General features: G+C 39.3%; 1 protein-coding gene across 6 annotated transcripts in view; it reads left to right on the top strand.

Annotated features, from left to right (window-relative positions):
- LOC140212548 (collagen alpha-6(VI) chain-like) overlaps positions 1-26,105 on the top strand; it is a 156,572-nt gene that overhangs the window by 62,729 nt on the left and 67,738 nt on the right. For all 6 annotated transcript variants that reach the window (XR_011889743.1, XM_072283503.1, XM_072283500.1 and 3 more), the window contains exons 11-23: positions 3,377-3,522; positions 3,786-3,878; positions 4,000-4,053; positions 8,066-8,137; positions 8,235-8,261; positions 8,355-8,399; positions 8,486-8,539; positions 11,173-11,235; positions 14,320-14,385; positions 14,502-14,555; positions 16,364-16,399; positions 17,646-17,708; positions 21,046-21,108. Coding sequence is in view for 5 of the 6 variants with exons in the window: in XM_072283503.1 (XP_072139604.1) it covers positions 3,377-3,522; positions 3,786-3,878; positions 4,000-4,053; positions 8,066-8,137; positions 8,235-8,261; positions 8,355-8,399; positions 8,486-8,539; positions 11,173-11,235; positions 14,320-14,385; positions 14,502-14,555; positions 16,364-16,399; positions 17,646-17,708; positions 21,046-21,108 (836 nt within the window). In the remaining variant the exon portion in view is untranslated. The remainder of the gene's footprint in view (positions 1-3,376; positions 3,523-3,785; positions 3,879-3,999; positions 4,054-8,065; positions 8,138-8,234; positions 8,262-8,354; positions 8,400-8,485; positions 8,540-11,172; positions 11,236-14,319; positions 14,386-14,501; positions 14,556-16,363; positions 16,400-17,645; positions 17,709-21,045; positions 21,109-26,105) is intronic.

The following is a 26,105-nucleotide window of genomic DNA, read 5'->3' as shown; positions in this document are numbered from 1 at the left end:
ACCAGAGTGGCCGCTGCAAGCTGTGTCGCGCTGCCATCTTCTCCTCCTCCTATGTCATTAGTGTCAATGTTGTGGTCCTTTAAAAAACAAAATTAATGGTCTAGTCATTGGTGACAATAGAATTGAAATTTATATAATTACACCTGTTTTAAAATGCGTAATCAAATTGAACTTTATATAGTTGCATCTGTTTTAAAATGCATTTGTTTATTTGTAACAGTAAGACCCAAAAGCATCAAGGCACATAAGTTTTGAAGAGTTAATTTTCTTGAAAATACAGATTTGGTAATCTTTCAGTTCTGGAGGATTCATAATATCCACTCAGTAAACTACATATTTTTCATTATTATGGCAGACAACCTGAGAACACTGGGGATAATTTTAAAAAACTGTCTACAATTGCATTTCACTGCCACTGCGTCCCAAGTAGCAAATAGCAGGATGTTGCTCCTAATACCTTCCCATCCAGACAGGATATAAATATTTTAAATATCTTGCCTTGAAGTTTAACATGCAAAGATAAACTAAAGCAATTGGGCTAGATAGTCCTGACGAAGGGTCTCGGCCTGAAACGTCGACTGCACCTCTTCCTACAGATGCTGCCTGGCCTGCTGCGTTCACCAGCAACTTTGATGTGTGGGGCTATAGATAAAATAGTTTTAATATTATCAGCTGCATAAAAGTCTACTACTGTTTATTTTCATTTATGTTCACTAAATGGAACTAAGAATATCTCATAACTTCACATAGCAGTTTACTATTAAAACTTTTAAAGTTATAAGACTAATTATATTATGCAGCTGATTTAAAGGAGTAGACCACACACAAGATCTATGAGTCAGTCTGGGAAATTCGTCCAGCAGTTTAGTTGAATCTACTCATTATAAGTTTGAAAGAATGGACTTTATAAAGACTTACTGTAGGCGTCAGAGTGTAAACATTCTTTGAATTATTCTGAAATAGTGACAAGGTTTTGTGCACAAAATGATTGAGAGCAAGGCCATGGTGCTTTATTTGATTCTCTGAAGTCTCAAAAGGGGAGATCAGTCATCTTTCCCATCAACAGAAGGAAGAAAGCTGCTGCCTTCATGAAGGTGTGGCTGGAGGTAGAAGAGGATGTGAGCTGTAGAAGCATTGTGCCCAAACTCAAGTGCCGTGGGGCCAATCATTTTAACTAATCTAAATATATTATGTTAGTCTTCAGTTATGATTTGTTTATGTCTGTTTGCCTTTTATCACCCTCTTTTCCTCATTCTGCCTTGCCAAATGCTATGCATCATATTAGTCTTCACTTTCTATATATTTCCTCACACCCATTTACAGCTGACACTCACTGCTTCGGCATGGTATTCACTCACAGAGCAGTCCTAGCAGGCAAAGAGATATCAACATTTGAGCAAATTTGATCACAATTTGACCAAAACTGCAACAGCAGGCTATGAAAGAAACACTTCTGCCCTTCTATCAAGAGGAGACGGATGGAAGGAAATCAGAGATGCCTGGCGACAGAAATAAAAACGTCTCTGAAGAAGCATATTGACTTTATTAGAACATTGAACTTAAAGAGCCTGAGTATATTATTTTCAAGTTATAAACACAAAGGATTCTGCAGATGCTGGAAATCTTGAGCAACACACACAAAATGCTGGAGGAACTCAGTGGGCCAGGCAATATCTATGGAGGAGAATAAACGGTCAATGTTTTGGGCCAAGACCCTTCATCAGGACTGTAAAGGAAGGGAACAGAAGCCAGAATAAGAAGGTGAGGGGAGGGGAAAGAATACAAGATGGCCGGTGATAGGTGAAACCATTTAGTTGAGAGTGGGGGGGGATGTGCTGAGAAGTGATAGGTAGAAGAGGCCTCTGATAGGAGAGAAAAGTGGACCATGCGAAAGAGGGAAGGGGGAAGGACATCAGAGGGAGGTGATGGGCAGATGAGGAGAAGAGAAGGCTGATCAATAGCCTGTTGGTAGTCATATGGAACTTTACATGGCACTCTTGTTCCCTGTAGGAGGTTCCATTCTGATGTCAGCAACCAGCTTTGAAGGAAGTATCCCTTTGCCACTCATAATCAAGCTTTAATTCTGTTTCCTCATGCAAAAACATGCTTAGCTTCAGATTCTCACAGGATAATAGTATCATCACGGTTTTTGCGAAATCGTGTGTGCATCTGTATGTAGGTTCACATTAGCTGTGACAAATTGCTTGTGATCGATAAAGGTTCCTGTTCTGGTGATGAAATCGATGGCACACCACATCAGCAGGAAGACGGCTAAAGGAACAATCCTGACTCTCCTTATTCAGCAGCAGTCAGCAAGCACAACGCACTCAGACACGATGGCCTCTCTTGCTTCAACCAATGGTGCTATTATCTTTTTTCAAACATCCTCTCTTTGACTGCAAGACACTGCAGGATGTTAAGAACTTCGAGTACTACAAGTCTACCCCATCAGCGGACGAGCTGGACTTGTTGCGGACTGTTTTGCTGTCTGCTACAGAAAGGCATTGGAGTCAATGCACGAAGGTGGTGTGCTGTTTACCAGCAGGTGACTGTCTTGGATGTTTGTCTTGTGATTGCAAGACCCTGTTGGACATCGGTAATATAGGATACTGCAAGTCCGGTTTACTGGTGAGACTGAAGGCAGCGGAGTTGTATGGACTAGGCTGCATGCCGTGGGTACGCCTGTTCCAACTACCCAGGAGGGAAGATGGCGGAGGCAATACCGTGTGGCATCCATTCTGTTCCTGATATTGGGCCACATGATTTCATCATCATCACATAGAATGCACTCCCTAGTGAGGTAGCAGGGGAAATACCTCCTGGAATACCTAATCTAGTCCTAGCAGTCTGGCACAATGATTATCCTGACAGGCCGCGGTCATAGCGCTCATCAGCGGCACTTCTTATAAGGGTGCTTGTCATAGACCTCCCATCTCCGAGAGAGAAAAATACTCCTCTATAGGGTAGAGGAACAAGGAGTATGGAGGAAGGAATTCATGGACATGCATGGATGAGACTGAACCCTGCAGATGAGTGGTGGAAAGATACATTGTCCCATATGATAGGATAATGTGGGCCATTGATCCTGACATCCTATTCCTCCTTGAATGTTAAAAGTAGTCTGTAAAGCCCACCAAGGAATGGGATAAGGCAAGGGGTGTTATATAGCCCAATATTGATTTGTAAGAACAAATATATTTCTGCTGAGTACTGAATTTAATCTTCATTATTATTTCCATTATGGTCCATTTGTGCACCTATTTTATAAAGTTTCTTTAAACTTTATTCTGCTACTTTATCTTTCATTTTATCAACTAAATGGGATTTTTGATGTTACGGTAAAATGCAATAAAGAGTTTTTATTTTATAATTACAGGGATCAATGCATTCATTACTGTGCTTCTGCAAGATACTGTGAATATTGATGAGGTTTTTCTTCTCGACTTTGGGACTGGATCTGGATACAGACAACAATTGTCAATTGAAATGGATGATATTGAGAACTCTTTGCTTAAACAAATAGTAAGTGGTCCTGATAAAAAGAGGGCAGATTTGCTCATATTTTGCATCACTTTCTATAGGAAAATAGGACCTGAAGCAACATTGAACCAGTTACTCAATGAGGATTTAATGATATTGTTTGAGATTGATCCTAATATTGATTTTTCATATATTTCTCTGGTGAAGTATCTGCTGTTCAGTAATAATCGCATTTAGAAATTAATTTTTCAAGGTATTTCTTTTTCATTTTAAAAATTATTAAAGTTGTATTGTTTCCTTTTCAGAGTGCAGTTATGGAAACAAAGTGTTGTAAGGCCCTTTGTACGTGTTTTGGAGAATCCGGGGCAATTGGTTTGCAAGGAAGAAAAGGACAGAAAGTAAGTGAATAATCTATGCTTTTTCAGCAGTTTTTCCTACTATTTGTTCATAAAGCTCAAGTACACAAAGTACAATCCCGTTTCTCTTTCATCCTCTAATAGAATTTTGATGGTATTTTAGGCACGTCAGGGTCCAAAGGGATATATGGGCTTCCCAGGAGAAGAAGGAGCACCAGTAAGTTGGTAATTTTGATAGCTATTTCTAAAAGGTTGTCATCTGCTTTCCTTTTTTTCTTGAAGTGAAATTAAGCTGCTTTTGTTTCTTTCTGAGCTCTGTGGCATTTATCAGGCAACACATTAAAGAAATTTTTAGCGTACACATCCATGCACAGTAAAGAAGCCAATGTGGGGACCTTCCAGCAATGAATAGTTTAAATAATTTTTCTCCAGAATGTTAGGCCACTTCATACTTTGTTACCTTCGGGGTTGATCTCAACTTGGGCAGCTGATCAATAGCATCTGCTTGATGGAGGGAGGTAATGGTTGGAACCATTTTGAGGCACCATTCTTATGTCAGGAGAAGAAGGAAGGTCCAGGCATTAACTGAGTGTCTGAGTAAAGTTTGTCAGATCCACGTTAGTTAATATCATGTACCCTCATGGCTATAAATTCAATGCAAAGCAATCAAAATGCAAAGTAAATGATAAATGATGGAAATCTGAATAAAAACCAGAAAAAGCATCAAATAGTGTGGGAATCAATGTCAGTAGTTTAGATCAGTGATCATTCATCTGAATATTAAAGGACTTATAATGAAATATCATTATTAAAAAGTTGACTCTGCTTCTCTCTCTACATTGCTGCCTGACTTAATGAGTATTTCTAGCATTCAAAGAGTATGGTCAGTGCAGAGAGACATGGGTGTCAAAACTTCAGATTACTTTCTACTTGCTTTTAAAATCTTAACTTTAAACTTAAGTTTTAAAATCTACTTCACAATACATATTTAGCTCTGCAGCTCCTGACACTGATTGATGAGTGTGCAACATACATTTAAATCGGTTGTGTTTATCCCAAACATTTTTTTCCTGAACTATTAACTAAAGTTCAATGCGCACCATGCTTTATTGCCTTCATCTATTATAAGAAATCTACTACCTCGGTGCATAGATCAAAGTTGCTTGAACTTCCAGCATCTGCAGAGTTCCTCGTGTTTGCATTTTTAAAAACCTCGGTACATAAGTGATTAGCCCAGAGTTCAAAGCCCCTAGAAATGACTGGCTACTGGCGCCGACAGAGCAGATATCCATTTGATAAAATACAGATTTTGGCAAGTTAAAATTTAACGTATTTTCTTCAAACTGTTTTACAAAGTTCCGACAAAGTTTGCTTCACTGAAACAAACTTAACAGATACAGAACTGATGTTTCACAGAGAGCAAAAATAGGTGAGAGCAAATTTGTTGCCGTTAATACCACTCATTTAATTTCCCATTCATTTGAGGGGATTGAGAATTTCAGTAGATGCCTGCAAGGAGCAGTTTCTTGTTTGCTTTGACTTCAAGACTTTGTGATGAGTTTAGTAGAATTGTTAAGTGTCTGGGATCACATTTTTGTCATGCTTTTAATTTCAGAGCTTGAGCCATTGTTTCCAGATGCTGAAATAAACAAAATTTTGTTAAAATACACTATATTAAAATTAATACTATCAATGTTCTACATAATCAAAAGTTATAAATACTAAATCAAAATCTCCTTTGTATTGTTAATTCTGTTTTTTGAAAATATACAGTTAGTGCCAATAACATTAAGTGGAACAAATTTGAAGATTTAATTTTCTTGATATTATATATGTGGTCGTCTGTTGGTTGGGGAGAATTCATACCATCCCCACATAGCTAACTCCAGCTTTTAGTTTTTAAATAGAGATAATTCGAAACATTGGGAGAATGTTAGGAAATGGTGTCTATTTGCACATCACTCCTGCTGTGTCTCGAGTAACAATAGAAGATATTGCTGTAAAAATGTCATAATCCAATCAGAAAACAAGAGTACTAAATATTTTGAGTAGCAGTGTGCAAAGAAATAAATGAGGAAAATTGGATTATAAACAGTTTGGCTCAATGTCACAGACTGCAAAGTAATCTGTTACTGTTTACTTGCATTGTGTACACAAAATTGTATTTGAATTTCCCCTGTTTGATTTAAACAAAGTACATAACCCACCAATGAATGGAAAAAATATTTGAATCGAAAGACATTTTACATTGTCAGCTTTCACTTAAGAGGAATAGACTATGCATAAATCTTTGACTCAGACTGGAGAATCTTCCTCAATACCTAAGATGAATCTATTTACAGAAGGCTATAATGTACTTATTTACATATTAAAAGATTTATTTAGCTCGGAGCCAGATTGTAAACATTGGGCAAATTATTTAGAATGCTGTGTACAAGGCAATTTTTTCCTTATGTGACAGACGCATGGTAGCTGCTATCACTCTGGAATTAGAAGATGAAATGCAGTTGATGTGGTTGAAAGTTTGCTTGAAGCAAGCCTTCATATAACACATGCTCTTTGTGCTGTCACATAATTTTCAGTACAATCTGTTTTGTAAACTATTTTATTATCGTCTATGTTATTTTAAGTGTCTAATGCTGTTACTGACTCAATGTCCTTCCTGCTGTTAATGGTTCATCTCTTAACTACTTGCAGACCAAATGTCTGATCATAATAAGAATTTACTTTTTTTTCAGTATTTCCCTGTATCCTGCCATCTTCCAACTTTTACCAACATTTGCATTCTACTTTTTTTGTCTTTCTTTGATCCAAATTTATTTTCCCTTGGACATCAAATGCAGCTCCAGATGTGAATTCAATAAATGAATTTTATGTCATAAAGTCAGAGTCATACAGCAGAGAAACAGGTCCTCTGGTCCAATTGGTCCATGCCAACCAAGATTCTGAGCTGATACCATTTGCCCATGTTTGGTCTATATCCCTTTAAAATCTTCTTATCCATGTACCCATCCAAGTAACTTTTAAATGCTGTTAATGTACCTGCCTCGACCACTTCCTCTGACAACTCAATCCATGTAATGATACCAACTGGAAAATTAACTGTATTCAATATTAACTCAGAAACACAATATGAGCAGATTTGGTGGGCTGCAATGCTTTGATACAACATGGCAAATGAAGTAATAAATACAGCTCATCTGAAAAGCTGCCTGCTCAGTATTCTCTGACAGTAGCCTTGATGAGAATCTTCATGATGTGAACTCGGTTTCAATGTTAGAAGAGATAATCCAAAGATTTAGAGGATCACTGTAAGGAAAGAAGAAAAGACAAGGTATGGTAATGAATTCTGAATGCTCAAGGCCTATACCCTGCTATGCGGATGTTTCTCTTGAGAACCTGCGGGGACTGTGAAGAATTGGAGAGAAATATATTTTCTCCACACTGTTGCCACCTGAGAAAGGACATGGCAAGAGGTGAGTTAGGAAATTCATAAAGTGGACAGTGAGAAATGGCAAGCCCAGGTCAGGAAAGATGAGCACTCTGAAGGGTTATTCAACTTCCATGCTTCAGTTATGAGGAGACCAATGTTGAACTGCATTTGTGACAAATAATATAAAGGGCTGACAATTTAATATAAACACTTGCACCTTCATGGAGTAAGGATATGGTGTGTGGTCAAATGTTCTCTCCAAGCCCTGACTATTCCTTCTCTCTGTTTAGTGTGATATCTTCTCTTTTGGTGGCTGCTATAATAACTGAGTTTTAAGGAATTTATTCCACCATTCAGGACATACTCTCTTCTCACTACTGCCATTGGGAAGGAGGCACAAGAGCTTTAGGTCCCACACCACCATGTTCAGGAATAGTTATTACCCTTCAACCACCAGGCTTCTGAACTAGTGTGGATAACTTAACTCACCACAACTCTGAATGGATTCCACAACTTATGGACTTGCTTTCAAAAACTCTACAACTCATATTCTCAGTACTATTCATTTAGTTATTTTTATTTATTTTTATCTGCAAAATTTGTACACTTGTTGTTTGTTTTTGTTTGTGTGGGTGTTTTCATTGATTCTATTGTTGTTCTCCGTTCTGCAGTGAATGATTGTAATAAAATGAATGGCAAGGTAGTATATGGTGACATATACATACTTTGATGTTAAATTTGTTTTGAACTTTGAAGTATCTTGCTCTATTAAGAAAAGGTTGAATATTTTACTTAGGGAGATAGAGGCCCACCGGGACATAATGGCACTCGAGGTTACGATGGATGCCGGGGTGACAGTGGTGAAAAGGTAAGAATGTGCTTATTGGTCACTTTAATGGTAATGTATCAAATATAGGTAGGTTCTTAGTCTTACCATTTCATAACCAATTATGTAACTATTTCAGGGAAGAAGAGGTTATCGAGGACAAAAGGTAGATATGGTACAATAAGATCATTTGATTTGAATATTTACTTTGATACTAAAACTTGGTAGTGTACTAAAAGTCTGCGTTCCATTACAACAGGGGAGCGATGGTGACCATGGTATTGATGGAATGATTGGAGAGCAGGTATAATTTTTTTTAATAAAATATTTGTACAGAAAGATTACTTACAAGTACCTTCTGAATATTCATAAAATGCCTTCTTCCAACAGGGAGTCCAAGGTCCTCCTGGAACTGCAGGTGAAAAAGGCAACAACGGAAAACTGGTAAAACCATTTTAAAAATTATGTTAGTAGTTATAACCAAGAACCTTGTGTTTGTTCCTTGCACAGAACTACTCTGTTTCAACAGATACCGAATGATAAGATGGGTAATTGTTTGTTCTACATGTCCCAACTATCTGCCAATTCTAACCAACAGTAATAAATGGAAAATTGTTCATCCCCCTTTGATGCAGACTGAAAAGATACACCCTTTCCCCAACTATTGCTCTTCTATACATTGATGATCCAGGTTTTCCTTTCCAGTGTGTTCTAATCTGATTTGAATTTCCAGCAGGATTTCTCATTGGAGTATGTAACATCATTCCAAGTTTACCAGAATATGAAACCAAGAGAAATAGCTAATGACAAAATGAATTACCACATTCAGCATAGTGAAAAAAATCTATGAATAAATAGTCAAGATGAAAAGGATATGGCAGAATGTTGATGGTCAATTTTATCTTGACATGTAAAATAAAATTAGGGAAACATTGGAGATGAAGTTAGCTCTGCAGCCCACCACAGCTTGCCTGAAACCTTAGGAATCTTATGGTGTAGATAAAATATCAGTCAAACATACTCAGAATATCCTCTCAAATGATGAAGAAAAGCCACATTCAATCACTGGAATTGATACTTTGTTACACATAGGACATTTCCCTTATTTCTGTTATTGTTACCTTAGAGATATTTATACTGTTCTTGTGTTCTTTAGCTCATTAGATAACACTTATTGGCTGCTGCATGATTGGAAATGGGCTGCAAAATGTGAGGATGAGCTAGTGCATGAAATTGGGTGAAATATGAACAGGCTGACAAGGGCAGAGCGAAGAAAGAGGGAAGAATGTGTAGGACAAAGAGGCAGCAGGGTGATCTGCGATGGATTTGGCAGACTGGGGGTGCGGACCCAACAGCATGGAGCTCAAGCAGATCTGGAAAGGAATTGGCGGGATGGAGCAGGAGGGGTCCTGAAATAGTGAAAGCCTGGAGGACAGTGTAGGGTGAACCGAGGGCGGGAATGAACAGAGCGAAGGGCCACCAATCAAGGAATACACAATGGCAGTGTGGCCGCTGTGTGACTGGAAACGGATGGCGTGTAAAGAGGGTTGGGTGAGACAGAAGTGATGCAGGTAAATAGGGTCAGTATAGGCAGTTCAAAGATGGTGTGGAAATGGTGTGCTGGGGGACCTGTTTTTGTGTTGTGTGCTGTGGGGAAAAAAAGTGCATCTCTCCATACTGGGCAGCAAGAGGAAGAGATCTCCAAGCTTCATCGACAAGTGTTGCCTAACTTTAGTCTTGAGCTTCTCTTCCATTCTCCCAGTGCAATCCCCAGCCAGCAGATTGAGTCCTGGGGAGCATACCATCAGTAGCAGCCTCAGTTTGTCTGAAATCCCACACTATATCACCAGTCAAATAGTCCTTATCCTTAAGTTCGAGTGATCAATGCAATTAACACCTTGGAATGTTGAATGTTTGACACCAGCCTTTGCCATTGGTTGCACAGGTCCAGCCATGGGATTAAAATTAGGCTTCTGCATCCTGTTTCCTCTCTTTTGATCAACATAATTTGCTTCCTTGCACTTATCCACTTCTCTTAGAAATTTCTCCTCTTTTGACCTTGTTATATATTGGAGCGTTTGTCATTTGTGAATGACAAATTACTGTATGGGATCCCTGCTGATTTTCTCTCTATTATTTTGAAACAAGAAACTTGGACTGTTTCCCCAAGTGGATAATATTCTTCCCATGCCGTATTCTCTATGTGACCCAAAAGCTTACTCATCACGCAAGTGAAAAAGAAGAGTATCTGCCAGTAGTCTGCTCAGTTAGCATTATCTTGTTACAATGTTTCCCTGTAGTGTGGATAAAGTAGCATTCACAATAAAAAAATTTTAACCTAAAATGCTGAGGGAGTAAGGTAGCATAAGCTGCAATGTTGGAACTTGAGGTGTGCTTTGCCTGAACCTGCAGTAGGTATTCTTGTTAGGAGCTTTATCCTATGTTTTTACAAGTTCTGTATGAAAGATAGGAATGCGAGTTAAAGTTTTAAAAATATAATAATAATTTTCACAAAGAAAAACAGGATTCAAGTTAATAGTATGAGTTAAGCTAAAATATGATTTCATGAATGCAATATAATGAAAATTATACTTTGCTGGCTTTTATATCTTCATAAACAATAACTTTTATAAACAATAAAAGCTGTTTATTTTTGCTGCAAATAACTTATTAATCCAATACTGTCAAGACCCACCAGTCCAAACTTGAAGAGTTTGCAAGAGATGTGTTTACATTATTTCTTCGGCATGAACGATGCTCAGATTAGGTGTATTTAACAACAGGCTTGAGTGAACCACTGACCAATTTTTCTCCTCTTGATTGTGTGAAAGCACAATCTGTGGGTGCAACCAGAATATCAAACCTAATTGACCAGTATGTCACTTTGACACACTATGCTTTGGATTTCATGTACATTATAATCGTTGACTGCTTTTAGTAATTTTTTTTATGTATCTTGGCTGCATCCTATTCTTAGACTTTTGAAATGGCCTCATTTATTGAATACATTGAATTCACAAGCTGTGATTTGAAGTCATTCATTTCCGAGAACTAATTTTGCTTGCCTTAATTTCTAGGGTAGAAAGGGGCAAAAAGGGCTTTCAGGTGATCGTGGAGAAACTGGTTCACGTGGAGACCCTGTAAGTGATCTTAGAAAAGATAACTAAAGACTGCATCCGGTGCTGTTCATCCAGCTTTGTTTAGACCTGCATTTTACCAAAAGGATAAAGTTCTGGAATTTTGTTTGGTTAGAATTTTACATGTGTCAGTAATTTAATGATTTTTTAAAAAATTGATAGATGTCAGAAATTATGATTTTATTGAATTACAGCAGAAATCTAGGACATTAAGATGGCATTTTGGGACAAGAGAAGGTAGAAAATTATTTTGGTATCTGAGCTTTTATTTTGAAATCAGTAAACTGTAAGACTTAGTGGCCTGCAAGATGTTTTGTGACTTCATTGTGATATTAGTTTCTTGCCTACCTTCCTCCCCCTGTAATCATCACTTCAAGGACTCCATTCTTCTCAAGCACACTACTAATATCCTCTATGTTTACCAGTGTCTTCCAACAGATCTATCCAAGGATGTTAAATGCGCATACAGGTGTGCACACACAAACACATGCATGCTCTCACATGCACAAGTACACACAAATGCACACACGAACACAGATCCTCTGCAACTGGATCCTCAACTTCCTTATCGGAAGGCCTGAATCAGTGTGAATCAGTAATAACATCTCCTTGCTGATTATCAACATAAGTGACCCTCAAGGATGTGTGCTTAGCCCACTGCTCTACTCTCATGACTGTGTGGCTAGGTACAGCACAACTGCCATTTAAAACTTCACCAATGACAAGAATCTCAGAGGATGATGAGAAGGCATACAGGAGTGAGATAGATTGGCTGGCTGAGAGGCATAGCAACAACACCCTCACACTCAATGTCAGCAAGGAACAGATTGAGGACTTCAGGAAGGGAAAGTCAGGAGAACACACAGCAGTCCTCAACGAGGGGCCAGCATTGGAAAGGGAATGCAGCTTTAAGTTCCTGAGGATCTCAGAGAATCTGGCCTGGGCCCAATACATTGAGGCAGACAGCAGCACTTTGTTAGGAGTTTGTGGAGATTTGGTATGTCACCAAAGACTCTTACAAATTTCTATAGATGATCATTCTGACTGGTTTTGTCACAGGCTGGCATGGAGCCTCTAAGGCTTAGGAGCACAAGAGGGTTATATACTCAGCCAGTTGCAACATGGGAACAACCCTCTCCACCACTGAGGACATCTTCAAGTGGTGATGCATCAAGAAGGCAGTATCCATCATTAAAGAACTTTACTATCCGGGGGCATGCCCTCTTCTTGTTACTATCACTGGAGAGGAGGTACACCCATACGCAATGATCCAGCAGCAGCTTTTCTATTTTACCATCAGATTTCTGAACATCCACGAACTTAGGAACACCAGCACGTTGTTCCTTTTTTAACACTATTTACTTTTTTTAATTTATAGATTTTTAAGTCTTTGCACTGTAATGCTGTAGCAGAACAATCAATTTCACATCATATGTCAATGGTAATAATTCTGGCAACACACACAAACACATAAACAACCACATGCATTCATATATTCGCATGTAAACACAATTGTCCAAGGAAATCTTAATCAAGTAATCCATTCTGAGGGCATTTTTTTTGCCCAGTTTATATTGACTAACTCTCCTGCTGCATGGTGCTTGGCACCTTCATGTTTAAAGTTGTTTTGCTATTTGATAGAGACATGTGGAATATTGGTGTAGTTCAATACCTCACAGGAACAGAATCCACTTTCTTCTCATTAAATAGAGAGGCTTTGAGTTTCACTTATTCTCACTAGTCAGCTGATGTTTCTAAGATGGATCTAAATCCAAAGAGTTTAAGATAGATTGATTCAGAAAACACTGTTCTAATGGATAAATCTTAATGTGTCATTTGACACTTGCATTCTATAGACTCCTGGAAAGAACACCACATTCAGAAACATAAAGATTCTTAAACTAAATGAAACCAAATGGTAAATCGGTTTGTTACTATCAGACGTACTGAGGGACAGCGAGAAACGAGACTTACATTCCATCCAGAAGAAAGTGGACATAACTCAGCACATCACAAAACCAGCCTCCCTTCCAAATTTCAATGTTCAAAGTACATTTATCATCAAAGCATGTATACTGTATACAAACTGGAGATTTGTCTCCTTACAGGCAGACACAAACCAAAGAAATCCAAATAGAATCCATTTAAAAAAAAGACTATCAAATGTGCAAAAAAGTGCAAACAGTAAAAAGTAAGCAAATAGCATTCAGAACTAAAGTTCTTGAAAGTGAGTTAACATCTGCGAAGCCAGTCACAGCCGATCTGGGAGATCCATGGAGTCTGTCAACATTGCTCATTGTCTTGGTAAAGCAGCCAGCATCATCAAAGATGTTACTCACCCCAGACATTATCTCTTCTCCTTCCTCTCAACAAGCAGTAGGTATAAAAGCCTGACTCATCAAGTCAGGCAGTATCTACAATGCCTGTAAAAAAAAAGCCATATTAAACCTACTGTGATTCAATGCTGTAAAACAACAAAACATAAAAACTTCCAAGGGGGCAAGGGGGGTGAATACTTTTTATAGGCACTGTATGCATCAATGTTTTGGGCCAGGACCTTTCATCAGGACTCTAGGTCCATGGACAACTTCTGTCCTGCTGTTATAAGACTATTAGACAGTGTTTTAGTACAACAAGATGGACTCTTGACCTCACAATCTACTTCAATACGTACGACCTTGCACCTTATTGTCTGCCTTGGCTCTTTCTCTGTAACTGTAACAATTTATTCTATATTCTGTTATTGTTTTCCCTTGTACTACTACCTGAGTCCACGCAACAGCTTTCTGCAGTCTGTACTACCTGCAGGGAGATCCATGCAATCTCTGTAATTATATCAATTGTGATTTTAATTGCTTATAGTGGGGAATAGAATATAACGAGGCTGTGGGCCTGGCTCCATCTTCTTTCCAATTAGGTCTCAATTTAGATTATTTTGGTTTTAGTACATAGTTATTGAAATACATTCCTTAATGGTGTACTGTTAACTGTCGCTCACAAACTCTAAATGAATCAACCAAATCACAGGATTTTACTGTCAACATTTTGCAGTAGGCTTCATGACCTTGTTTTATGTTTCTCTCTAAGGGTGACCCTGGTGCTGATGGCAATGTTCGAGGTCCACAGGGTGAAAGGGGAAGACCAGGCCAAATGGTATGTTGTCTTCCTTTATCTTTCCGGTTGAATGTATCTACTTACAATGTGCTGACATTATTTTTTATGAACTGAAACAAAACACAGAGGCAATAATAATGTATTGTCTTTTGCAGGGTATTCCAGGAAACACTGGTGTTCCAGGGAGACGTGGTAGTGCAGGAAACCCTGTAAGGAAGTTGGCAGCTTCATCTGAAAACCTGCAGTACCACAAAAATTCATTTCTTTCAAGCTATTCCTTTTGCAATTAAATAAATAATTTCATATTAGTTGAAAATATAACATAAAAGTTGAAGGTTAATTATCATTTCACTGTTAGAAATATATTCCTGCATTAATTTAAAAGCTGTAAGTGGCTTTGAAGTGGTTTAATGCTTCAACTCAGTTAGAAGACATTAAAAATGCAATATATGATTCTTTTTGGTGTGAATAGATAAAATGATAAGTAATTCAGAGAGCTTGGTGTAGTCCATTCAGTGTATGAACTAACATTGGTTCAAGTATAGCATGCAGGATCTGTACACAGACATGGAAAAGGCTAGGGTAGACTGTTTCAGTTGGGAAGACTGAAGTGACTCTCTCACGTCAGTCTAAACAGGATATTGAGTTTTATGGCAATGTGGTTCAGCCTTAAGTAGAGACTGGGGAGAGGAATGCGAAACATGTGAGGGCACAAAGATCAAGGGTAATTTGTTTCTGTTTTCTCAACAATTTCCATCTGGAGAAAGAACACATGTTTGAAAGCAGATCTGACGGACAATTTAATAGAGCAGTTAAGGGAGAATGTGGGGGAGATCAAGAGAAATAAATGTCATTAACGCTTAATGCTAGAGGGTATACATTTAACATTAGGGGCGGGAGTTTTGAAGGACATTTTTGAAGCAAGTTTTATTTAGACGGAGTGTGATATGTGCCTAGGGAGGTGATGGACATTTAGTAACATTTAAGAGGCATTGATACAGACACATAAATAGACAGGGAATACAGATATATGGACCATCTGAAGGCTATTGGGATTAGTCTAAATTGACATCATGGTTGGCACAGGTATGAGGACTGATGGGATTGTTCCTGTGCTGTGCTGTACTGTTTTATGTTCTATGTAATGTCGTGGGTAAAGTGAGTAACTTGCAGATGAAGGTAATTAAAGAGATCACTGAGAAGGCACTCAAAGTTGAGAAGGTGTTCTAATATCTCACAATTTGCATTAATTTTTATCACTTGTTCATGTTCTGTATGAAAATGGAAGTGCAATGGATCCTGGTTAATTGGGACACATCAGGACCAGTACATTTTGGCCCAATTAAACAGCTGCCCCAATTAGCCAAAGTTTCATGGAAATAGTTAAAAAGGTACAAAAAGACAAAATGGGTAACAAATTATGTATTTAAATAAAACCAGAACAATTTAGAACACCACCAATACCACTGCAGCACTATAAAACTTTAGATCCTAATACTTATCGACAGAAGAATTCAACTGCATCACGTTCATTTGACAGTAAATAAACAAAATAAGCACAGATATTTAGTGCAGATAATGGGCAGCCTTTGTACAAACTCTTCAACAATTGCATCCTCCAAATCTTCGTTTTTATTGTAACGTTCAAGAGGATTATTGGTACTTTCAATTTCTTAGTAGTTCCTAACTTGTTGGAGTAGTGAAATGTTTCAATGGCCGCGCAAGTTTCCATGATTGATGCTAGTTAGAAACTGTTCTGTAACAGTCTCCTTCCCCAACTAAGCTTCACACTATCTCAAATAAGTGAAGGGAACTCCAGCTGTTCGTTTGATCATTTGTTGTTCTTTAAGACCTGGCCCAAATAAGTGGCACCCTGATCAAGTGTTGGCCCAATTAACCAGAATCCACCGTGCTGTATTTTATTTGCCTCCATTTTTGTCTAGTAAGAACAGATCACCTTGTATTTATAATTGGAATAACAAACTAAATACAACATTATGTTTTCCATCTCGATTAGGGTCCTGATGGAAGGAGAGGGCAACCAGGGACACAGGTAAGATTTTGTTCTTGATTTCTTTCATACTCTATATTTTGACACTTAATGCAGTGGGAAGTCATTGCTGGTAATATGGAGGGGAAGAGAGAGAAGGTGTAGTTTTATCCTGAGACCTAAGAATCATCGAGACTGTCTTTTACAAGGATTTTGACATAATAGATTTGCTATTATTATAAAATCACATGTAAGTAAAGAGTACTGTAATTTGATGACTAGATATTCTCTTTTCAACAACAATATATCAGAACTTTCATAAGCTTGTGCTGCAGTAGGCATGCTGACTGTGTCCACTGAAAGCCATTTGTTACTGACACTAGATGGGGACATTTGGAATAGAGCAGTGGAATAACTTGAAATTAATAATCACTGGAAGAAATAGCCATTCTTATTTTTACTCGACTAGTTTCAGATTTCATTATGTTAAATCCCCCTTCAGTTGTTTTATCAGTGTGCAGTGGAGATTGGGGGGTGCAGGGCTGAGAGCAAGATTTCTTGAAATAAGTAGTAGACTTGGTTTCAGGCGTCTTGGAATTAAGTATACCCAAAGTAAAAACTGGACGTGTGTCTGATAATTTAAAATAAAAACAGGAAATGCTGGAAATACTCAGCAGTTTAGATGAAATCTGTGGGACGAGAAACACAGTTAAAATTTCAGGCAAAAGATCCTGGGAAGGAGAGGTGAGATGTTCCTTAAGCTATAGGGAGGGTGGAGGAGGAATGTTGTCTCCGATAGGGTAAAACCAGGGTAATCACAGGCTATTTGGCCAGTGAGTGAGTGGAGAAGTTAAGGGATGACAGATGATATAGGAATTATGAAATACAGAGCAGGAAGACTTGTCTGGCAGCTCAGGCTGAGAATATCCTCCAAGTTGAGAGGGAAATAAGAAAAAAGGATGAAAAGTATGCGAGCAAGCGGAGCTTGTTAATGATAATGAATGATATGCCAGCAGAAACATACAGTGGGGGTGGCTGATATGGCAGCAGAATACTCACTGATAATTCCAAGTAGCAATCAGCAGTGTAAAATGGGGATATTTATTATGCACTTATTAAGTGAGAAATAGGATTAACATTTCACCTTAAAAAAAACTATGTGCCTGTTAACTCTGTTTCTCTTTCCATAGATACTTCTTTATGCACTGAGTGTTTCCAGTATGCCTTTTTATTTAACTCTGTCCATTAGGATGGTAATTGAATTAGCAGTGTATTCCCAGCTTTAAACAAAACACTCCTCTATGTGCAGGGGTCCAAAGGAGCAGTGGGCAACGCAGGTCTTAAAGGAGATCCAGGATTCCGAGGCGCGCAGGTAGTCAACAGTAACATTAAAATTTAAGGTGGATGTGGGTACTGTTCAAACTACAGTTTTATTAACATTTGTCGGACTTACTCAACTGAACTTTCCCAAGAAATGAAAATAATCAAAGGTATGTGGAGCCTCATTTTCTTTTCTGAAGTTTAACTGCTGCAAACTTATGCGTTGTTTCATTCTCACCTACCGCCCCATGAGCCTCCGCATACAACACATCATTCTCCACAACTCCCATCATCTTCGACGGGATTTTACCACCAAACACACTCTTACATTCCCCCTCCCCCAACTCTCTGCTTTCTGTAGGGTTCACCCCCTCCATGACTCCCTTGTCCATTCATTCCCCCCTCCCACTAACCACCCTCCTGGCACACACCCCTGCAAGTGACCAAAATGCTACACCTCCTCCCCCACCTTCATTTAAGGCCGCAAACAGTCCTCCCAGGTGAGCCAGTGCTTCACCTCTGAATCTTTTGGGGTCATCTACTGTATCCAGTGCAACTGATGCAGTCTCCTCTACAGTGCTGAAACCTGACGTAAATTGTGGGACTGTTTTATCAGGCACCTAAGTTCAATCTGCCAACAGTGGAATTTCCTGCTAACCAACCATTTTAATTCCTATCCCCATTTACATTCTGACATTTCGGTCCATGGCTTCCTCTTTTGCCACGACAAGGCCATTCTCAGGGTAGAGAACCAACACCTCATATACTATCTGGGGAGTCTCCAACCTGATGGCATGAACATCGATTTGTCCTTCCAGTTAAACATTCTCTCGCCTTCCCTCTTCTTCTATTCCCCACTCTGGCCTCTTAACTCTTCTTCTCACCTGCCTATCACCTGCCCCGACTCCCCTCCTTCTTCCCTTTCTCCTCTCCTATCAGTTTTCTTCTTCTCCACTCTTTTACATTTTCCACACACCTGGCTTCACCTATCATCCTCTAGCTAATCCTCTTTCCCCTCCTCCCCACCTTTTTATTTTGACATCTTCCCCCTTCCTTTCTGGTTCTGAAGAAGGGTCTCAGCCCAAAACTTCGACTCTGTTTATTCATTTGCATAGGTGCTGAGTTTCTCCAGCACTTTGCATGTATTGCTCTGGATTTCCAGTATTTGCAGAATCTCTTCTTTATTGTTTTGTTATATTCTGTTTCGGTGCAATGAGTCACTCTGTAAAATAATATGTTAATTTATAAGTTAATATGGCTCTCACTTTGAAGGAGTTTTGCCAATGCTGCTCTAGTTAAGTGATTAAAAAAAAATGACAGTCCTATTACGTGGCAGTCTGTCACGCTATGTCATAGTGTCTTGTTTCTATACCAGTCTTTGCTTCACTGGTCTAGAAATTGGATTGCACGGACCTTACATTATAATTGTACCATAGGTGTCCAATGGTCCGGAATGGTTGGTGGTATGTACTCATGGATCCCACATCAGTGTAATCACTATGGTGGTAATGACTCCTCAGTTCACATCCCTGGCCCATTATTAACTCTTTATATGTGCAGGCAACGGATAGCACCACAGCAGAAGGCCCACTGCTCATTACAATTGAAAACTTTGAACTGCCTTTACTTCCTAAGGAATATGCATGTCCATCACTCAGCCACCACTGCACTCCTTCTCAAATTCTTCCCTTCACAAACCACCTGCTCTGACCCTTCCACTCCTGGATTTTGTCCTTACACCATCTTCCATTGCATTACATACTCTTCCCCACCTCCCTGTCCATTTATTGTCAATGCATAAACTTCTTGCTACTTCCCTTATTCGTTACCTTTTCAAGCCAATTACAGTATTCCCCATAGTTTCTCTCCTTCAAACTTTCCACGTTTGACACACTTATCCTCGACCTTCTATTTCCCTACTGACAAAGTGGCCAAAGTTTAAGAGGGCAGGACCCCTTCCCTCCGCCTCTCTGATATTTGTCCTGACCTTTCCTTCTTTTCTATTCTTTATCTGTCACTAACACTCAAGTATTCCCTTGCTCCAGCACTTTGGATTGTCTCCCTTGTTATCCATTCCCAGTGACTGGAGTTGGCCAAGTTATCATGTGCTCCCTGTCTTGGAAGATTGCTCAGTATAAGCATTTGGCACTCGCAACTTGCTGATGGAACATAATTGAAAATTGGAGCTCAAAGTGACTCGTGCTTCACGCATACAAGAGTGCCTGATGCTTTCCAGTTCTCGGTTTGCCAGCCTAATGAGTTTTGTTTAATAACTCGCATCTCCCTTACCCACTTGCAGCTGTCTGTTGTAGAGCAGATGCTAGGTTACTAGATTTTGATACAACAGAAAAATTTATTTAAACATAATTAAACAAATCTGGAATTGAAGCTGGTACCCATAATTATTAAACCACTGGATTGGTATAACAATCCATCTAGTTGACTAATGTCCTTCAGGGTAGGAAATACCCAGTCTGGCCAATATGTGCCTCTTAATTCTGTGATGTGGCTTATTCTTATTGACTCCTTATCCAGGGCAGTTACAGATGAGTAGTAATTGCTGGCAAGCACCATCCATATTTCCATGAACAAATTAAAAAATCTTATTAGCAAAAATAGACACGAGAGATTCTGCAAATGCTAGAAATGTTGAGCAACACAAAATACTGGAGGGAATCAGCAGATCAGAGAGCATCAATGAAGGGGAATAAGCAGTCAACATTTCGGTCCAAGACCCTTCATCCAGGCATTTTAAAAAAAAGTTAATTGTGTTTAGCAAGAAAATAGATTGACTCAAATTTAGTCAACCAGAAACTCTTTTGGATAAACAGTGTATAGTTTGGAACTACTTACAGCATCTAATTTTAATAATCACAGCTTGAAAAAAAGGTCTGTTATGTACTGTGTCTTTCAAATATATATCTCACTGTACATTCTTATCATATCTGCCAACAAATTATTACAAGCAAAGCTATTTTATAATTCAGTTCACAAACGTGTGCAGCTCAGTGTTGATATTTGATACAATATTAAATCTGTTTCAGTATCTCTCTTCTTAATACTTAAGTGGCCATAATATGGAGAGAATACTTTTTAAGCCTTAATATAACACCTGACTTTGTGGGGAAAACTCCTGACTTTGTGGGGAAAACTCTCTAGAACTTTTATTTGTAAGACATGCAACACTTTACTGCTTATCTCCCAACTGTAGTTTCCCAACTAGACAAGAGCTGCAGTTTGCTAGGTCAAACAGAAACTGTTTTTCATCATGTTGATTGAGAACAGACACATTTATTTGCCTTTAAATTCAGTGCATTGCTGTTCTGTTCATGTTATCACTGCATTAAACTCACTCACTGTTAATTTTGACAGCATTTTTCTTGTTACAGGGGCCACCTGGTCCTGCTGGTGCTCCAGGTCGAAAAGGAACACAAGGAGCTCGAGGTCAACAGGTTTGTAATAGAGCTGAAGCTTGGCATGATGAAGAGGCTTTATGTAGTTTTAAGTCAGTTTTGTAAAATAATAGTAAGTTGCACCATTATAATTAGTTGTATGGGCAAATGCAGGCTGATTTATAAAGTAGCCGAACATGAGAGCTGTATACAATTTTATATTCATATTTGCCTGCTTAGGGGTTAGATTTTGCATTCACTAATTTCATATCATATTGATTGTAAAATTGATACAAATAATAATATACTAGAGGACAACAATCCAGAATTTCTAAACAGTATATAAGATATTCATAAATAAGTGCTTCAAACTAATGTAGAGGTGTGAGAGTTCCCACTAGGTGAGATCTGGCTGTGGAAGCAGCTACATTTTCTAACTCCGGAATCTAATTGAAAGAAAAACATAGATGAACTTGTCTACTTAGTTTTTCTTCAGCAAGTCGCTGTCATATGACGTGGTGGCATAATGATGCATGCCATTCACGTACTTCTTACATATAACCCATAATGGATTATGTAAACAAACAATGCTTCATCAAGAAATATATTTTCAATGTTACTCAAATATTGAGTTATTAAATACACTGAACTCCTCCCTACTTCACGCTCGCTCTCTCTCTCTCTCTCTCTCCCTCTCTCTATATATATATATATATTCTTGTGGGATAATGTCTTTCCTGACAAGGAAGCTCGCTCTGCTTGGCAGGTGAGACTTGTAGCTGTGAAATAATCTTAACTTCTCTGTGGTAGTTGTAGGAATTGACTCTGGCACTGCAGGGAGTATGTTTGACAGCTTTTTTTCTCTAATAATTGACTCTGCTCTCCTCTACTGATCAAAGTGTCGTCTCCAGGTGACATCAGATGCAATCTCTTTACTGTGTAGGAGAGCGGTCCAGTTCTGTCCTTAACTTTTCCACGTACCCACTTTTAATCATCTCTGTACTCCCTCACCAAGACTGCTTGTCCAGGAGTGAAACATTAAGTCTCCTTGTTTGAGGAGCCCTCAAACTGACTCGGCTCTTTGTCCTTCATACCCATCCTGAGATTGGGGTTTGAGCAGATCCAAACATGAGCACAAGGGACGACCCAGGAACAGCATCACTGGTGAATTGTTGGCTGTGGAGTGTGCTTCATTGTGATATACAAAGAGGAAATCGGTGAGCTTCTGATTCAGTGTGATGTATCCTTCTGACATGGCTCACAGTACTCTCCTTAGACTCTGAACAAACTTTTCTGCCAAGCTATTTGTAGCTTGGTGGTATGGTGCAGATGTAATATGTCATTTTCAGGAAAGACTGAAACTGTTCTACAACAAGCTATGGTCCATTGTCACTGACTAAGTTTGAGAAGAAGCTTCCCAACACATCAACAGTGTGTGAGGATGTAGTGGAGGCTATCGGGAACACTTTTGGCCACTTTGTAGCTGCATCCACTACTACCAAGAAATTTGTGCCCCATAAATGGTCCAGCAAAATCCACATGAATCCTCTGCCAGGGCACTGCAGGCCATTCCCAGGGATAGAAAGGTGCTTCTCTTGGCATCTTCTGGACATGTTGGCAACCCAAAAAGTGCATGGCAAGCTGCTCAATATGCAAATCTATCCCAGGCCACCAGAGAAAGCTTCAGGCCAATGCTTTCATTCTGACCATGCTTAGATGACCAGTATGCAGCTCCTCCAACACTTTAGCTCGCAGCTTGGATGGTACAACAACTCTCAATCCCCAAATAAGGCAACCCCCATCAAGGGCAAGTTCATCCCTGCACTGGTAGAAATGTGGGAACTGGAGTTTCTGCTGCACATTCCAGCCATCTTGTGTTGCCACGTAGACCTGAGACAGTGTGGGGTCTTTCCTTGGTTTCCCTGTGTATCATCTCTGCCATTGTAGGGAGATTTTCAATTTGCATTAGGGAGAATATGTCAGGAGGAGTGTCCTCTTTTGTAAATTTTTCAGGTACTTCCCTTTCCGAAAGTAAACAGGACATCCCATCAGCATTTCCATGATTAATTGTCCTCTTGAATTTGATTTTGTAATTGTCTCCTCCAAGTAGCAGAGCCCATCTCTGCATTTGTGCTGTTGCTGTTAGTAGAACACTCTCCTGTGAATTGAAAATGGACACTAGTCGTCGGTAATCATTAATGAGGGTAGGCTCGCTTCCATACAAAGGCTATGGAAGTCTGGTTGAGGAGCTGAGCAAGGTTGAAATTGTCCAAGATGAGAGTGGAGGACAGGTGAGCGTTCAGTGCCGCCTGCCTGCGTTTGACCAGTCCTCATCACCCTTTCGCTAGCTGCTGTCGGAGGAAAGTGCAGGAGTCTTGGATTCCACATTGCAAGGATTGGTCAGCGAGGCTCATGGCCGTAGACTTGATTTTGAGGACCTTGAGATTCGTGTTGCATGTGAACTTCTGGTTGCTCTCTTTTTTTTGTTGCTGTTTTTAAGTGGTCCGATCAGGGCGATCAGTGAGGACTGGGGCACTTTGGTGAAGACAGACCCTGCAGCTTGCAGTCAGCTAATGGAGCTGAACTGAACTGAACTGAATACTCCTGAAAACACACACACAGAATGCTGGAGGAACTCAGCAGGACAGGCAGCACCTATGGAAAAGAGTACAGTCGACGTTTTGGGCCAAGACCCTCTTTTCCATGGATGCTGCCTGACCTGCTGAGATCCTCCAGCATTTTGTGTGTGTTGCTTGAATGTCCAGTATTGGCAGATTTTCCCTCGTTTGTGACTGAATGCTCCTGGACTCCTGCTTTGATGTTGTTACTCTGTGCGTTGTTTGCTTGCATTTTACCATTTGTGCAATTTGTTCTTATTTTCATCCATTGGGTGTTTGATGTTTTTCTAGGAATGAGTTTCATAGTGTTTCCTTGTTTCATGGCTGCCTGTGGGAGGACGAATCGCAGAGTCATGTTCTGTAGACATAATTTGATAATAAATGTACTTAGACCTTTGAACCTGACGCCTGCAGAAATCCAACGAAGAAATTATACTGGAGAAAAGGTAACTCTTGTGGGAATGACATTTGTAACCACGAAATACAATGACCAACAAGCCATATTGGCTTGTATGTGGCAAAAACGTAAAGGCCAGCATTGTGGGGGCATGACTGACTGAGACAGCTACAACTTGATTGGAGATCCAACCACCCAGGAAACAGTGACATCAGACACATTGTGATCCACATTGTCCAGTGAAGGTTGCCTGTGACGCCTCACCTTATGGTATATGTGTAGTCATGTCTCATGCTATGAGTGATAGAAGTGAATGCCTCATAGCCTTCGCATCACAAGACCTGTTGAGGGGTGTCGGCTCACAATGTCGACCGTACTCTTTTCCATGGATGCCGCCTGGCCTGCTGAGTTCCTCCAGCATTTTCTGCGTGTTGCTTGGATTTCCAGCCTTTGCAGATTTTCTCTTGTTTGTTGCATTTTCTGCAAGTTTCACCTTTAAACCTGCATTAATCTGATGTATGTGAGACTCTGCCACAATGGTAATACAATTTGTTCAGCCAAGATGGTTTCTGTTTAGACATTGCAATTTCATTCATGCTCACTTGCATTGCTGACTGCAACTCAATTGTATCTCTGGATGCAGTTTCCATTGACACAATGATTTCAGCTTCTCTTTTACATGTGAGCTGTGTTTGAGTGCTTTTTTGTAAGATTCCAACCCATCACTGAATTGAGAATGCTAGGACAACATCTTCAATTCAGCCACATAAGCTGAAATGGACTCCCCTTCCTTTTGATTCTGCTTACGAAACCTAAAGTGTTCTGCAATCAGCAATGGTTTTGGTTCTAAATATTCCTGCATTATATTCATGATATCAGCATAGCTCAGTTCCGCTGGTTTGGTTGGAAATGTAAACCTTTAAGCAAACTGTATGCCTTTTTATTTGTTGCACTCAGCAACCCCGGCATTTGTGTTCTCATTGGATATTTCATTTCCTTTAAAACACTGCTCAATTTGTTCAGTATACATCATCTCGTTATCTATTGTGCTATGCTGCTAAAAAAGGTGGTAAAACCAGTGGTATTAGCAAGTAGCAGTACTGTGCTTTCAGGCAGTGTACAAACACTCCATTATCAAGGATGTCCACCACCCAGGACATGCTGTCTTCTCGCTGCTGCCATCAAGAAGAAGGTACAGGAATCTCACATCACCAGGTTCAGAAACAGTTATTACCCCTCAAACATCAGATTCTTGAACCAGAGGGGATAACTTCATTCAACTCAACTCAAGTAACCTGAGTCTGTTAATATAAAATTCGATCCTGTGAAGAATAGTAATGAAAAAACTACCACAGTCTAAAATTCTGGACCATATTTACCGAGCTCTGTAAAATGAGAAATATTGACATCTGCTGGCTAAGTATAGTATTGAATGTGGCATAATTCTGCTAATTTTATTCTCAGGCACTAATCTATTTAGTCTTTGACTTGGGTTGGCCTCTATGTTAAAGGTCAAGAGTGAGTCCAAGGAAGAGTTTTTCATACTTTTATTAGCTCTTTTTTTTATCTAGAAAAACTGTATGGAGTTTGTACGGTCTCCCCGTGACTGTGTGGGCACCCCTCCCCCACATTCCATAGATATACGGGTTAGTAGGTGAATTAGCCACAATGGTGTAATTGGGCGGCACAGGCTGATTGGACATTAGCGCCCATTATTGTGCTGTATCTCTAAAATAAAAATGGAATTTTAAAAATTGAAACGCTATCCAAAAATTGATCATAAATAACACTGTGAAATAATGCTAACACAGTGCCAGAATTCAAATTTATTATTTAAGAATTTTGAGAAATAGGGCGGATTTAGACACCTGTTTTGATTTTTACCAATTGTATTTTCAGATCTGGATAATATCAGAAAAGTTAGTACAGACAACTTCATAACTGGTGCAGTCAGGTGTCATATTTATTGTGATATGTTGTTCGTCCATCGTCATTGTCAATGAAGACCTCGACATCTTTATGATGATGATGGTGTCGAGACT

This window comes from Mobula birostris, chromosome 19 (genome assembly GCF_030028105.1).
Source record: "Mobula birostris isolate sMobBir1 chromosome 19, sMobBir1.hap1, whole genome shotgun sequence".
Lineage (NCBI taxonomy): Eukaryota > Metazoa > Chordata > Chondrichthyes > Myliobatiformes > Myliobatidae > Mobula > Mobula birostris.
Note: the sequence above shows the minus strand (reverse complement) of the source record. Positions and strands in the feature narration are given on the sequence as shown.